The sequence below is a fragment of the Oryctolagus cuniculus genome, chromosome 1 (genome assembly GCF_051225735.1).
Source record: "Oryctolagus cuniculus isolate XC-2025 breed Fujian yellow rabbit chromosome 1, ASM5122573v1, whole genome shotgun sequence".
Lineage (NCBI taxonomy): Eukaryota > Metazoa > Chordata > Mammalia > Lagomorpha > Leporidae > Oryctolagus > Oryctolagus cuniculus.
In genome coordinates this window covers 8899256-8915456 of record NC_142867.1, presented here as the reverse complement: position 1 = coordinate 8915456, position 16201 = coordinate 8899256, and the positions used below count along the sequence as shown (strand labels likewise).

At 50.1% G+C, this 16201-nt stretch overlaps 1 protein-coding gene across 4 annotated transcripts; it reads right to left on the bottom strand.

Annotated features, from left to right (window-relative positions):
- Positions 1–4710: 4710 nt before the first annotated feature.
- On the bottom strand, positions 4711–16138 carry EEF1G (eukaryotic translation elongation factor 1 gamma). Of its 4 annotated transcripts, none has more exons than XM_089328280.1 (10): positions 15807–16138; positions 14857–15015; positions 14140–14203; positions 13842–13984; positions 13158–13301; positions 8977–9106; positions 8427–8631; positions 5392–5564; positions 5179–5303; positions 4711–4947 (listed from the first exon to the last, which is right to left on the bottom strand). In XM_089328280.1, exons 4-10 carry the CDS (start codon positions 13857–13859, stop codon positions 4789–4791), a joined length of 954 nt encoding a protein of 317 aa, XP_089184406.1. In that variant the 5' UTR covers positions 13860–13984; positions 14140–14203; positions 14857–15015; positions 15807–16138; the 3' UTR covers positions 4711–4788. The 4 variants fall into 4 exon arrangements, with proteins under 4 accessions (XP_089184406.1, XP_089184433.1, XP_089184484.1 ...); XM_089328307.1 differs by having other exon boundaries at positions 15963–16138; XM_089328358.1 differs by having other exon boundaries at positions 15977–16138.
- Between the last annotated feature and the right edge of the window lie 63 nt (positions 16139–16201).

The window sequence follows — 16201 nt, the reverse complement described above, 5'->3', positions numbered from 1 at the left end:
CCTCTGCCCGCCCCAGGATTTGGACTGCTTGCAGCTGACCCTGCCCGGGGCTCCTCCACGTCTCCGCTTCTGACCACAGAGCTCCTCTGGGCTGCTGGAAGCCTCCCAGTGCCACCCTCTCCCCGCCCTCCAAAACCTTGTGTGCTGAGGCCACCACACTGACTCCTAAGCTTTTCAGAGAAAGCTGCTGGTTTCCATGACTGTGACTCAAGGAGTGGCTGCAAGAACAGTGGAAAGTCTTGGATGCACCCTTGATAAGTCACTTCCCCTCTCTGGGTTCCAGTTTGCTCACACGTGGAACAAGAGAACTTGAGAGTCTCGGGCAGTCATTGCATGAGGTACATTCTGTGAAGTCTGAGTCAAAGTCACTATTGAAGAGAGCGCTATAAAAGGGGTGTGTCCCTAACCCCTGTCCTAACAGTGGGAGTGGGTGGGGTGGGGCAGGGCAGGGCAGAGGCACTGTCACCATGGGGCAGCCAACACCCTGGCAACTCAGTGACTCAGGTCTCACATGGAGGAGGACTGGCCGGAAAGCACCCTGTGGCTTCCCTGTGAGTCAAGGGCAATGTGGATCGTGAAAAATGACTGGCAGAGGGCCCGCTATAACCAACTCCCCTTCACCTCGCAAGCGGCCAATCTCTACTTCCTGTGATGGGGGCCCTGAGCGCACTGCGACTCCCTGGCCTGCTCAGCTGCTTCCACTCCTCCTACCTGACCCTGGCAACGCTTCTTCCCTCATGCTCGCTCACTCACTCTCTCGCTCAGCACCATAGCTCTCCTCACGCTTCAGCAGCTCCCCATACCCTGCCATGTCCCCTCATTTACCCCTTGGCTCTGCCCATCCTCGCATCCACCCCCATCCCGGCAGAGCCAGCCAGATGATTGCAAAAGGGCTGAGCCAGCGCAGAGGCCCTCACATGACAGCTGCTCCTGCTGCAGAGGGGTGGGGGCAGCTGGAAGTAGAGGCACATTCCAGGGGAGATCCTATCAGAAATAACCCTGAACTGGCTGACCATCCAGCCCCTGATCTGCACACTGCCCATTGTGTAAAAAAAGGTAGAGTCAACAGACTCCCTTGGAATTCTGAGGAAATCAGGAAAACAAAGTGGGGAGGAGGCAAGGGGTGGGAAGGGGGCTGCAGGACTGAAAAAGTCCAAGGTCACACTACACCAGTATCACCTGGCCAAGGTATTCGCCCTCTGCTGAGACTCAAGGGATTCAAGTGCTGGTCTCCAGCAAGCCCATGATGCCCCACTCCACCCAGCCCTTGCTTGGGTGCCGGGGCACTGGGACATCCCAGCAATTCCACTGGAGTAAGACGACGGCCTGCTCCGGGAGCCACGCCAGACTGATCAGAGCAAACAGACAAGGGCAGGTGGCACAGTTTCTCTAACCTTTCAGGAGCGCCAATATTTTAGCTCCACAGCTTTATGGGGGAAGAAGAGAACAGGGTGGGGACCCCAGAACTGCAAGTACACAGAGGACTACAGCAACGTGGGGGAGTTACAGGCCTGTTGCCACACTAGCTGAGGGAGCCCAGAAAACTACAGTCACCCAGAAAACTCCATCTGACGTGTGCACAGGGAAAGTTCTGGGTTCTGCAAACACAGTGCCAGTTGCTATGAAAACTGCAGTATTAATTTCAGAAATGATGGGGTGGAGCCTCCAAAGCACTTCACTCCTCTCCCTCCAACATTCTAGACCCTCCCCCCACCTTTAAAAGGGGAAGTGGCACATTTGGGGCATGTGGGCAGCTGGTGGGATGGGGCTGACCCGGGGAGAACAGCAGCTGTCCAGCTCCAGCTCAAAGCAGGACATGAAGACAATTCCAGGTCTTTCTTGGAAGAACTTTAAAGGCTTTCAACTTCTTAATAGGTGACTTAAGCAGAAGTGCCAACAAAGCTAAAATAAATAGCTGCCTATAACCAGCATCTACTGCAGCAAGTCTCAGCCCTTCCCATTCACACTCTAGGCTCTGAATTTTATTGAAGTCAATAAGCTCCGGGCCCCAGACCCTTCCTACTTCTTTCAGCCCTCCTCTGTGAACGCTCTGAGGGTTTGCCTGCAAGTGTAGAAGACTCCTCTCAATCGACCCATTTTCCGAGATCACACCCTTCTCAGCCAACAACCCCCTCTCTTCCCCGCCTTGAACCCCAGCCTCCCTGTGGCATGAGGACACCAGCTCTGGGTAGTGCTCCGGTGGCACAAGCGTCCCTGGCACACAAGGAAAACTGCCCAGCAACTGGAGGCGTCCAGTGATGCAGGCTCCAATTGGCTGTGGCAGGGAAAAGCCAGGCTGCAGCGCGGGGCCCCAGCAGGATGAGGGCTGCGTACTGAGCTGGCAGTAAAGTGACTCAGGCCTCCCCGGGGCAGGGCGGGGACAGAACAAACTCCAGATGTGCTTCCCTTCTTTCCTGCCCCCCATCTGCCACAGCTGTTAACCTCTTCCCTGCCCACCATGGCAAGGCAGAGGCCCTCCTACCCCCCCCCCCTCTAGTGGCCAATAACCCAGGCTTCATGAAGCCATAACCCCATCCACTCCAGTTTATGGGTACTGGCCCTCCCCCAAGTACAGGTCTGGCCTCATCCAACAACCTGGCCACCCTTGCTCTGCACCAAAACCACCAGGGCCAGAGGCACAGAAGGCAGGATGTGCAGATGAGTCATTCTTCCTGCAGGCTTAGAGACTAGGAGGTGGGGGTCCCTGGCCCCTCCCCAGGCAGACCCACCCAGTCCCACGTGGGTCTCCAGGCCTGCTACTGCCTAAGCAATGGCCCACCCAGTAAACCCCACCTTAACAGTTGGCCTTCTTAGGCCTTCCCTTCAAACCTAAACCCACTTTGCCAATTTGGCCCCTCCTGCCTAAATCTTCAGCTACTGGAAGATTAAGGGCATTTCATGAAGGTAGCAAAGATTGCACAAAGAAGGGAGTGTGGTGGGAACGAATTTGGGAGGAGTCTGACAGGTTTGGTGAGGCCCCAGCAACTAGCTAAGGGGCACACCCCAAGCCAGCATCTAGCACTTCCAGATGCTAGCGTTATGAGGAGTCCAGAATGTCAGAAGCAAGACAAGTATCAAGTTTGGATCCAACACAAGCTGAGGTGCCAGGGAGCAGAGCCTGAGCAAGAACCAACCTATCCCCACCTGTCTGGATTGCAAGCCCCAGCTCTCCTCTGCCCACTCACTCACAGAACCCCAGCTACAGGTCAAATGCCAGCCAGATTACAGCCTATTCCTTCCCAAGCTCCCAGCCCTTATCCGGACCTGGTAAAGTCAACATCTTCCCAAACCCAGAGAGCAGTCATGATTGCCTCTGCTTCACATGGATCCAACTAAGATTTCCAATGTCACTTGAACTGTTAGGATAGGGAGATTTTCGTTGCTCTTCAGAAAAAGACCATGAGAGCAAGAATCTGAATAGGGCATCAAATCAGCTCAGAGTTAGAAATGGGAACCACTGGTCCGAGCAGGGCGTTAGACAATCACAAGCACCTCGTGTTCTAGGCGGTAGCAGGGCTGGCTCACCGTTACCTTCTAGGTTCAAAACCTTGCCTCTACCAGTCAGGTGTGACCACAGGCAGGCAGGCAGCACAATCGCTGAACCCCTACTTCCTTGTTAGAAAGCAGAGATATGGGAGCTGATAGACACCATTAGGGCCAACAGGCCAAGGTCTGCTGATTGGTTTGCGCCTGGTCTCCCTACAGTGCTTGAGGCATTTAAACTATGACTCTTGGATATGGCCACCACCCTCCAAGAGCAGTCCACTTTCCAAACTCCCACATTGTGCATCTACGGCCATAACCAACTATAGATCAAAAATAGCCCCTACACTGAACACGTCGTCTTATAGAATATACACACTCAATCTTAGCCAAAAGGCCAAGAAGTGATTAGAATACATTATAAAACGTAGCATGTGCACTGGATTAGGTCACATTAGTAATTCAGAGATGACTTTAAGTATATAGGTTGTATGGAAATACACCCTTCATGTAAGGGACGCTATCGTTAGTGAATTCTGGGATCCCATCCTGGAATCAATCCCCTGCAGAGCTAGGGCTGACTGTAATGGCAAGGTCCCCTTAGTTACATACAACCCTTGGCATTATTAGCAGGGATTCCCTCTCTCCACTGAGGAGGACCTGGAATCCGATCCCTAAGAATCAGGTAGTTACAGAGTCCCATGTTAAGGCACAGAGGATTAAGCCCCCTGGGACACCAGCATCCCATGAGCACCGATTCATGTTCTGGTTGCTCTACTTCTGATCCAGCTCCATGTTAATGCTCCTAGGAAAGCAGAAGAGGATGGCCCAAGTACTTGGGCACATGCCATGCACGTGGGAGACCCAGATGAAGTTCCTGACGGCTGGCTTCAGCCAGCCCCGGCCATTGCGGCCATTTGGGGGAGTGAACCAGCAGATGAAGATCTTGCTCTGTAACTCTGCCTTTCAAATAATAAATTTAACAACAACCCAAAGCCCCACATCGCTACCCACTCCACGTGCTTCCCATCTTTCCCAGCTACAAGACAGTCACCACTGTAGAAGGCAGAGCAACAAACCCAGAGGAGGACAGTCCTCCACTTCCGCTCTTCTGAAGACTTCTCTGTGGCAAATGGAGGTACTTCAGACATAGAAAACGCCCTGCTTGGACACATCTAGTCCCCTGTGCAGAAGCCACCACTCACAAAGGAGGCAGGACAGGAAGGGTTCAATGTTCAGTTTCCTTTAATGACCCCCATCTCCCTGAAGGGCAGGTGCAGGCAGCTAGGCGATGGCAAGAGGCATTCACTTGAAGACCTTGCCCTGATTGAAGGCTTTGCCCACATGCTGGAAGGCCCCCTCCCAGGCAAAGTACTCTCGAACCAGCGTCTGGGTTTCCTCGCTGCTTGGATCCAGTTTCCTCCACGTATACGACTCGTAGTCCACCTGCCAATCTGGACTCAGCTGGGGACAGAAAGCCAAAGAAGCATGTGGTCAGACTATGGGACACTGTCCCACACCTGTGGTACTTTCATCTTAGACACAAGTCATCAGGCCAGGACGGCGAGTGTGAGTAGCTCCTTCCCATACACATTCCTAAACTCTCCTGAGCGCCACATGGCCCAGGAATAAAGTATTCTGCTTCCCAAATCCTTGCCCCACCTTCAAGAGGCTCCTCCCCTCCACGCTCCTCACCGGAAAGGCAAGCTCTTGGCCTCGGAAGACCCAGATTCCAGAAATGGAGCTGCTATTGTTGGTTCCAAAGAGGATGACACTGGCAAAGGCATTCTTCCTCAGCTTATCCAACCGCTGGAACATTCCTGAAGTGACAGAGGAGAACACTCCGCCTTTAGAATCGCATCGCTCACACCCTGTCCTCCTTCCCCTTCCCACTGCACTTCTTCTCACCAGTGATGAGGTTGCAACTCATGAAAGTCTGCGTGAGCTCCTCAGGGAAACGGTACTCAGCATACCACAGAGACCAGCCATCCTTGTCAAAGTGCTCCCAAAAATATGGCAGCGCCACAGAGAGAGTGTCCTCATTGGAGTACTTGCGCTTAAACTCATCCAACACAAAGGTACTGAAAGGAAACACGAGGCAGTCACTAAGGTCCTACGGAGACAAGAGCATTGCCTGCTAGAAGCTAAGGGTGTTCTCACTTCACTGTTACTGGTTCAAAGGAAGCGGTTGCTGGCCCAGCAGGTATGTATAACCTTATGAGGGAAGAGAGCCAAGCAGAGGGGTGTGAACGGGAGCCTAGGACACTTCCCTGCCTAAGCATGCTAAGCACGTGGAGGGTGGAACCGAGTGGGGGACCCAGTGAGACCTGCTCCAGTAAGGACATGGCTAACTGCTGCCCCCAGGTGGAGACAAAGCGTAAGGGCTCCCTTTCCTCCCTGTCCAGCCCCTCCCTGGGCAGTTTTCCATGAGCCACATTCAGTCACTGACGCACCCAAGTCTTCCCCAGACCTCTTCAGGTTACACAAGCTGCAACAGGAATGCAAGCAGAGGGCCTCCACCTAAAATCTATACCCACGCCCTTCAGTCCCGCTCTGCCCCCAAACAAGTTCGCATGCTGAGAACCTTCAGGTTCAGCTTATCTTGGAGGAAGTCTGGCACACTGAGCCAAGAGTGCCAGCATCACTAGAAGTTCTACTTTTTCTTTCCAATTTCAAATATATATGCTGACTTTAATGCCAGTAAACAGGATAATTCAATTTTTACATTTTCCTCTGACCAGATACAAGCATGACATATGCAGTTTTGTGCCTTCCTTTTTGCTAATACTGTGACATGCTATTATGAATTCTTTACTGGAAATGCTAACTAGATTGATTTGCTCACCACATATCATAAGTGGATTATCACACTGTACTCCATGAATACGTACAATTATAATAATACAAAAACCTTAAAAATACATTTCTGTAACATAATTTTCAAACAACTCTTTGCCAACATTTTAATGGCTAAACAGTCCTCTACTACACGAAATGTGCCATGAACCTACTGAACCCTGAACGGTAGATATTTAATAGGTTCAATTATCAGCATGGACATCACCAACAGCCCTTTACCCCTATTCTCCCCTCTTTACAGACTTGTCCCAGGCTACACTGCAGCAAAGCAGAAACTGTCCTCTAACCCTAGGATCCCAGGTCCCAGAGACCTGATCTGAGGAGCTTTGAGAAACCTCAACCACCCCAAAAGTTAGATGGGATTTTCTCATACCCCTGAACTGTTTCAACTTTATTATTCATGGATCAAATTTTTTTTTTTTTTTTTCAGGTAACCACAGGCTCCTCAAATGAGTTTAGCTGAATCATATTGAAAAAAAAAATAGAACTAAACTCTGGATAGAAGTCTCTGGGGCTGACATTGTGGCATAGCAGGTAAAGCTGACCCATGCAATGCTGGCATCCCATGTGAGTACCAGTTCGAGTTCCAGCGGTTCCACTTCTAACAGAGCTCCCTGCTAATGGCCTAGGCAAAGCAGCAGAGGATGGCCCAAATGTTTGGGCCCCTGCTAACCAAGTGGGAGACCTGGATGAAGTTCTTGTCTTCAGCCTAACCCAGCCCCTGCCGTTGCAGCCATTTGGGGAGTGAATCAGTGGCTGAAGATGGATCCCTCCTCTCAAAAACTCTAATTTTCAAATAAATAAATAAATAAGTCTTTAGGGAGTGCATTGTGGCATAGTGGGTAAAGCCACTCCTATGATGCTGGCATCCCATGAGTACTGACTGCTCCACTTCTAATCCAGCTCCCTGCTAATGTGCCTGGGCTCAAAAATAAATAAATCTTAAAAAAAAAAAAAAAAAAAAAAAGACAGTCTTCATCTTCAAGGGTACCACCTTTGTGACACCAAAACTCCCGGGGGAGAGCATCACTACACTGCAACAGGTAAGAGTGAACACGCAAAAGCATAAGTCTATTGAAGATTTCAAGTTTACCGCTTGATCTATTTTCTTACCAAAGGAGAAACCTATTACATATGAAACTCTCTAATAATTAGCAATGTTTGTGTAACAGCATATGCAATCTTAGTAATTAGTTTTTTGGTCTTGCACAGAAAGTACCTTGAAGTAACACCTCTCAGCCCCCTCTAACTTGCTGCTGCCCATTAGCGTGATGCTTGTCATCTACAATCTGACACACAGCTACTGTGACAACAACATGGTGCCCCTCCATGCTCCACCTCAGACCGGAAGGACTGGAAAATGCAGGGGGCAGTGGTGCCACACGTGAACCCTAAACAGACCATGCAGACTGGAGGCTTTGGGAACAGCAGACTGATTGGGCTGAAAAGCTTAGAAGTGACCAGGGAAGATGTTTCTCCCATTGGCCCTAATTCCCAGTAAAATGGCTTAGGGCAGACAACTGGGCAAGCACACGATGCCCTCCACCTTCACACCAAAAATATCCCTTTCTCCACATTCTTTTTCCTAAGACTCCCTACATTTACTGAATAGAGGATGCAGATGAAGAAGTTCCTTGGAGACACAACCCCTCCAATTTTAGCCATGATCACCACCCCTTCTCTTAATGAGCAACTTTCATTACCACCTGATTCATCAAAACCGGGTGGGCAGGGAGAAACCAAAGGATCCTGCTCTGACGCCCACACCTCAGCAAGTCCCTCTGCACCTCCTCCTCCCTGCGCCTCTCACTGCCCGGGATTCTGGGGTCTCAGATGCTCTTAACAAGCAGCTCACGATTGGTTGACCTCCACACTGAACTGTCCCCGCTTCTCTCCACTAAAAGGGGAGTTGCAATCTTCCCAAGTATCAGATGTATTCAGGACTTGCTTTTGACTTCCGGAATGTGCTCAATAGTTCAGCATAAGGTCAGAGAGTTGCTCTATTTACAAATAAAAATTCTGGCAGCAGCAGCGATGAATGGAGACTACAGAGGCGAGAACAGGCTTCTCGCCAATGTCCTTACCTTTTGGGCAGGTGGGCAAAGGGGTCCTTTGCCTTGGGCTCAGCAGCCAGTGCCTGCTCGCATTCGTCCATCTCTTCCTCAGGAGCTGGGGCAGCTGCCTTTTTCTCCTCTTTCCGCTCAGCCTGGGGCTTCTGCTTCTCCTCCCGTGAGCCTTTCTCTTTCCGTGGAGTGTCCTTTTTAGGCTGGCTCTCTGCAAACTTTTTAGCTGGTACACAGGAAAAAAGAAAAGTGATCACCTTATCTCTTCCCATAGTCCTCCAAAAACAGGCAGCACAGGGAACTAAGGGACAGCTGATGGAAGGGACAAGGAAACTGCCTGCCACCAGTTTACTCAATGTCCCTGAGCAAAGACACAACCCTCAGCCACAAAGACATGCTATATCACAATTCAACGTGCTAATGCAACTGAGTGGGTACATGGACAAACTTGACAAAATATCAGCTACTGTGCATGATACCCTACATGCTACAGGTGCCCATAACCCAAAGGCTAGACAAGAAATCAAGCAGTGGACTCTGGCCGCGTGTTGCTCCACCTCCTCAGACTTACCATCAAACTGGGCCATCTTCTCACACAGTTTCACCTCCCCCAAGACAGCCCGAAACTGGGGCTGATTAATGCAGGTGAGGAACCAGCGGTTGGTATTCGGAAAAGCCTGACGGAAAGAAGGTTCCAAGACCTGCCAGGAGGTAAGGGTAGAAACAAAGTCAGAGAACAGAAAGCCTTGGACAATCTCCAACCAGAGCTCAGGAGACCAGGGCCTCTCTCTCCCCAAGACCCCAGGCCACACCTTCCTCTACAGCCCCAGACAGCAGCTCCCTACAGCCTTTCTCTCTTTCACCTTTTTTCACAGCGCAGTCCAACTTAATGGATACTTGGGCCCATCCTCTATGTATCAAGAATCCATTTGGTAGAAATAACATTTAGTATCTTGCTGATTTACAAACTTACTTAATGTCCACTGTTTTAAATCCTTTAAATTTCAAATGTCAAAAAAAAACAAAAGTTGGGGGTGGACATCTGATGTAGCCATTGGAACCTCATTTGGGACGAGCACATCCCCTATCACAGGAATGCCTGGCTTCCAAGCCCAGCTCTGCTCCCAATTCCAGTCTTCCTCCTAATTTATGCCCTGGGAGGCAGTAGGACAGTCCAAGGACTTGGGTCCCTGCTATGCACAATGGAAATGCCAATTAAGTTCCCAGCTCCAGACTTTCACTTGGCCAAGCCCAAGATATTGTGGACATTCAGGGAGTGAACCACAGGATGAAGATCTATCTGTCTCTCTCTTCCTATCAAATAATTAAGAAAATAAAGAAGTAACTTTTAAAAATTAAGATAGAACCAAACAAAAAGTTCTAAATGGGCTATAGGAGCCAGCGCTGTGGCATAGGTTAAGCCTCCACTTGTAGAGCCAGCATCCCATATGGATGCTGGTTTGAGCCCCAGCTGCTCCTCTTCTGATCCAGCTCTCTGCTAAAGGCCTGGGAAACCAGTGGAAGATGCCCCAAGTGTTTGAGCCCCTGAACACATGTGGGAGACCCAGAGGAAGCTCCTGGCTTCGGATTGGCCCAGCTCTGACCGTTTCAGCCATCTGGGAAGTGCACCAGCGGATGGAAGACCTCTTTCTGTCTCTCCCTCTGTAACTTGGCCTCTCAAATAAATAAATAATTTTTTTTTAAATAGGCTATTGGGGCTGGCACTGTAGTGTAGCGGGTAAAGTCACCACTTGCAGTGCCAGCATCCCACATGTACATAATGCCAGTTCAAGTCCCGGCTGCTCCACTGACAATCTGGCTCTCTGCTATGGCCTGGGAGAGCAGTGGAAGATGGCCCAAGTCCTTGGGCCCCTGCACCCGTGTGGGAGACCCAGAGGAAGCTACTAGCTTCTGGCTTTGGATCGGCACAGCTCCAGCTGTTGCAACCAACTGGGGAGTGAACCAGTGGATGGAAGACCTCTCTTTCTCTGTGTAACTCTTGATTTATAAATGAATGAATAAATGAATAAATAAATAAATCTTGGCCGGCGCTGTGGCACAGCGGGTTAAAACCCTGGCCTGCAGCACCAGCATCCCATATGGGCGCTGGTTCTTGTCCCGGCTGCTCCTCTTCCAATACAGCTCTCTGCTATGGCCTGGGGAAGGCAGTGGGGGATGGCCCAAATCGTTAGGCCCCTGCACCCATGTGGGAGACCTGGAAGAAGCTCCTGGCTTCAGATCCACACAGCTCCAGCCATTGCGAGAGGGAACCAGCGGATGAAAGACCTGTCTCTACCTCTCTCTTGTTTTTCAAATAAATAAATCTTTAAAAAAAAAAATTGGCTATGTATGAATACTTACCTTGTCAAACACAATGATAAAAAACTATAAGTATCTATTATCTATACTGAGTACACAATATAATTCACATAACATACTATTGTCAAATTTCAGAAAAGTGAAAATTCGACAGCAAAAAAAAGTATAACTGATTTAGAATTAACAGTCCTGGGCCGGCACCGCGGCTCACTAGGCTAATCCTCCGCCTTGCAGCGCCGGCACACCGGGTTTTAGTCCCGGTCGGGGCGCCGGATTCTGTCCCGGTTGCCCCTCTTCCAGCCCAGCTCTCTGCTGTGGCCCAGGAGTGCAGTGGAGGATGGCCCAAGTGCTTGGGCCCTGCACCCCATGGGAGACCAGGAGAAGTACCTGGCTCCTGCCATCGGATCAGTGTGGTGCGCCGGCCGCAGCGCGCCAGCCGAGGCGGCCATTGGAGGGTGAACCAACGGCAAAAAGGAAGACCTTTCTCTCTGCCTCTCTCTCTCACTGTCCACTCTGCTTGTCCAAAAAAAAAAAAAAAGAATTAACAGTCCTTTAAATTAAACTTCATTCATGAAGACCTCACAGATGTATTTTTCACTATGCCAAAATCAGAAGGGAAAACTGTGGTTGCATCACAAAATATAGCTTTCAGAAATGCTGGTTCTGCCATATGTGGACTCAGACTCTGCTGTACCACTTACATGAGCTGTGAAACCGCAGGCAGGTTACATTTCATTGCACCCATACAACAGGTGTAGACTCACTGAGATAATTCCTGTGAGGCCCTTAGCACAGGGTGTTTTTTCCTTTGCTATTATCACATTACTACTCTGGAACAGCATGGGCCCAAGAGCTGCAACATCATTCTCCTTTGATACAGTAACTTACAAAGTGATTATTACTACCCTGATTTAACACATCCCAGAACGGAAAATACATGGGACTAAAGGAACACATGACACCCACATCCCTCTACCTCTATTAGTAAATAATGGACTTGAATCTAAATCTACCTCCAAAAGACCTTGATACTAACGCTATTCCCTTACTGCTATCTTCACAACCAAGCAAAACCAGGCTTCAAGAAATATAGAAGTCACTGAACATTAAGCAGCTACACAAAAACTAAGGGCAAAAGAACATGACCCAATTTCTCAGGAAACAGAAAAGCAGAGTCAGGGTACTCAGTCCTGGAGTGGGCATTTGGTGCAGCAGTTAATTAAAGATGCTGCTTGGGATGCCTGAATCCCGTTATCAGTGTAGCTGGGATCAAGTCCCAGATCTCTTCCTGGCTTGGGCCATCCTCCACTGCACTCCCGGGCCACAGCAGAGAGCTGGCCTGGAAGGGGGGCAACTGGGACAGAATCCGGCACCCCGACTGGGACTAGTACCCGGTGTGCCGGCGCCACAAGGCGGAGGATTAGCCTATTGAGCCACGGCGCCGGCGACTTTTTTTTTTAAAGGTCTATTTATTTATTTGAAAGTCAGAGTTAACAGAGAGAGGTCTTCCATCCACTGGTTCACTCCCCAGTTGGTTGCAACAGTCAGAGCTATGCTGATCCGAAGCCAGGAGCCAGGAGCTTCTTCAGGGTCTTCCACATGGGTGCAGGGGCCCAAGGACTTGGGTCATCTTCTACTGCTTTCCCAGGCCACAGCAGAGAGCTAGATAGGAAGAGGAGCAGCCAGGACTAGAACTGGCGCCCATATGGGATGCCAGCACTTCAGGCCAAGGTGTAACCTGCTGTGCCCCACCAGATCTCTTCCTGATTCCAGCTTCCTGTTAACGCACACCTGGGAAGCAGATGATGGACTAAGTAACTAAGCCCCTGACATCCACTTAAAGATCCAGACTGAGTTCCAGGCTGTTGGTTTCAGCCTGGCCCAGCTCAGTCTGTTGCAGGTATTTGGGGAGTAAGCCACTAGATGCAATATCTCTGTCAAATGAAGATAAACAAAAACACTCTTTAAAAAAAAAGTCTTAAAACAAGAGGCTAGCATTGTGGCACAGTGGGTTAAGCTGCTAGTTCCTATTCTAGTTCCAGCTTCCCAACACACCTGGGAAGGCAGCAAAAAGACTGCCCAACTACTTGGGTTCCCACCACCATATGCGAGGCCCAGATGGGGTTTCTGGTTCCTTGCTTCAGTCCGGCCCAGCCCTGGATGTTGCACCCTTTTGAGAAGTGAACCAGAGGATGAAAGAGTTCTCTCTGTCACTCTGCCTTTCAAGCAAATAAAAACAAAACAAAAACAAACACAAACAAACTTGATACTACTTGGGATATTCTGGGAGTCCAACAAGGATTCCTCAGACTAACTGCTATCTCAGACTCCCCTGTAGGCAAGCCCTTGGCAAAATACAGAATTCAGGGTAACCTGGAAGGTCCATTACTTTGAGTGCCCACCTACTCCAAACCAGTACTTTACATACTTCACCTGTTTATAGAGCCACAAAAGGGTGCAGACAACTGTGATGTCAGCCAGTGTCACTCGCTCGCCCACCAGGAAAGTCCTCGTCTTCAAGTGAGCATCCAGCAGCCCCAGAATCCGCTTCACCTCTTCCTTTGCATTCTCAGTGGCCTATTGATTTGAAATCATCAAACTTCTCAGTGGGAAGCAATTCCCTTCCCTCAACCCTCCACAGAACTAAAAAAAGCTGCTTCACTGAATTGAGTCTGGCTCACCCAGACCAGCCCTCTTTCAATGGAGTCAGATTCTAAGATGATTCCAAATCACAAAGCTCTCCATGGTTAAATTTCTTTATGGCAGTCTGGCTTCATTTCCACAGTAATGATGGTACTCATTTATCTTTGGATAAGTAGATGGAATCTTGGACGTCATCTGGTTTAACTCTTCTACAACTTGGTAAACTTCCTACAACAGAAATCTCTCCTCTGATCTCTTATGACAGATAACACTTCCACTGACAAAAAAAAAAAAAAAAAAAAAAGCCAGATACCAGCACCCACTGTCCCACATGTATACTCCAAAGCCTACGTTTCCTCATTGCCCACACATCTGTGGTACTTTGCTTTCTCAGCCTATTGTATTTCTTACTCCCCAGCATGCAGAAGCTGATGCCAACCCTGCTCCTGCTTCTCCCCAAGTTCCGAGGCTCACCTGCTTGTTGTGATGCATGATGCCCAAGGTGGGGAACACCCAAGTGCTGGCTGGGGGCACTATGTCACTATCGGCAAAGCTCACCCACTGCACCACCTGGGCGGCCGCCTCTGGAGTACTTCCCCGCAGCTCCTCATTGCTCACTGCAGAGGCAGAACACAAAGAGCAGAACTTTGGGATCATGCCAACATAAGTCTAGGTTCCCAAGAATTCTTCCTTGTCCACTCCAGCTCACCCGCATCCTCTCCTACACCCTCACCTCCACACCCTCCCATTCCCATAAGTGCCTGTAAATTACCATAGTAGGCAATGGCGTTGCTCTCAAACACACAGAATCCATCATCACCTTCAAATGCTGGAACCTGGGGGCAAAACAGTGAAAACATAAAGTACATCTCATTAGCGAATCCCAGGAACTGAACTGCTTTGGACAAAACTGTCTACATAAGGCTGACAATTCTTGTAATCCAAACTCTTAATACCGTCTAACAAACAGACTTTGATAACTTGGTATCCCCTGTAATCTGAATTTGCCATGTCTAAACTAAGAAACCCAAAATATTTGGTTATTATAAGGTATTTGTATAGAAGTCTTCAAATACGAAGGGGCTAGAAACGAAGTTATACATGTTTGCTGTATCACTCACTGTATCTGGCCTACGCATATACACCTGATCCCTCCACTCTTAGTGAAGTAATTTCCCTATCTCTGTAAGCCCCTTGGATTAAAAACCTTGCTCACAATATATAATCTATATACTCACACTGAAATAGTTGGCCAAAACTCATTCTCTTTCTCAGAAATATAAAGCATGCCTGTCAGTTTTATAAAGTCACTGAGGAGCTATTATTTTTCACAACTACAATTATCTAAGAAAGTGTTCTTAACCACTGAAATGTGAAAGAAAATAACATGAGAAGCTGTCTTTTAAAGATAAGGCCCATCCCCAGAGTGACGGAATCAGGGCTCCTAAGGGTCCCAGGTCCAAAAGCCCCTCACCACTTCCTTACTCACCTTGCCAGCAGGGAATTTGCGGAGAAATTCAGGGGTTCGGTTGGTCTGGCCGAAGTGGAAGTGGGGGGGTGCGGAGAGCACGCGGACCTGAGCCCCGCTGTACTGAGCAGCGATGAGGGCCTTAAAGGCCCTCCAGTTTTCAGGGTATGTGTACAGGGTCTATGTAAGAAAAGGGGAAAAGATTAATGTGAGGAGGGGTCCCAGCCTGCGCGCCATATGCCAGCATGGCTTTCCTCAGCCATCACAATCGGTTCCGCTCACTTTTACTCCCTCAGGGAAACCAGGTTCCCTAGTGCTTGCCACATGTAATCAGAGTCCTCCGAAGCACCAAGCACAGAACTACGCATCAGCGGCTAAATAAAGCTCGGGGACAAACTGACCTTCCCTAAGGACATCTCGGGAAGCACTCATTCTCCTTCCCCTCATATTTATCTCCAAGAAGCCCAGCACTTCCTCCGTGAGACTCCGTCTGCCTACAAACCTACACCCCTGCCTTCCCGGGGGCTGCGTTTCATTCATTGACGGTTCCCCAGTGCCTGCCTACTCCACCGCTGAGCTCATCACTGCCTCAGAGCCGCCAACCTCCTCTGCAAGGCACACACATCCGGACGTTTCAAGTTCCCCTCAGGATAGCCATCGAGACAACCAATAGCATGCCCTCTTCCTAAATCGACTCCTTGCCCTAAAAAGCCTTTCTTGCCGAGTCGCGCACGCCTTCCCTCCCGTCCCGTCCCGTCCCGCAGCGAGTTCCCAGCTTCTGCCATCTCGGAGAGCCCGGCCAGAGGGATCCATCCACCCGGTCTGGCCTCACCGTCCAGAGATGCCTCGCTCCCCCAAGCCTCCCTGAGCGGCAACCCCTAACCATGCCAGCCGAGCCTCTCCACAAAGACCCTCCTCTTCGCTCTGCCCCCGCTGCTGCCCCACAAAACGGCCGCGAAAGTTCCGCCAACCTGCCCGGATCCCGCGTCTCAACGAAGCAATGAAGCTGAACCCCCTGTCAGGCTCCAGACGGCCCAGATCCAGCATCTCATTGCTCCTCTACCCCAGACTCTTCCACCTCTGGCCTCTGAGAGCCCCAGCCTCAGTTCCCTTCCGGGCCCTAGGACCTCCGTTCTCCTACAGTACGGTCTGTAAACTCCGGATCGGTCCCCCACTCAGCTCCAGAACGCCTCCGGCGCCGACTGGCCCTACTAAGACAGAGGATGGCGGCGGATAAGGTGACCCGGCTCACTAGACCCGGCAAACTTACCCCGGCCGCCATGGTGATTCCGCAGAGAAAGGGGGTTGGGCTCTCAGCGCTGCCGCAAAGTAAGCCGCCAGGGAGAAAAGGGAGGGGGTAAGGGGA

Coding starts and splice junctions, on each gene's coding strand:
- EEF1G (XM_089328358.1), bottom strand. CDS start 16,117: ATGGCGGCCGGGGTAAGTTTGCCGGGTCTAGTGAGCCGGGTCACCTTA. Junction 15,016..15,976: donor CGGAGTTTACAGACCGTACT/GTAGGAGAACGG, acceptor TTTCTTACATAG/ACCCTGTACACATACCCTGA. Junction 13,985..14,139: donor CAACGCCATTGCCTACTATG/GTAATTTACAGG, acceptor CTGCCTCTGCAG/TGAGCAATGAGGAGCTGCGG.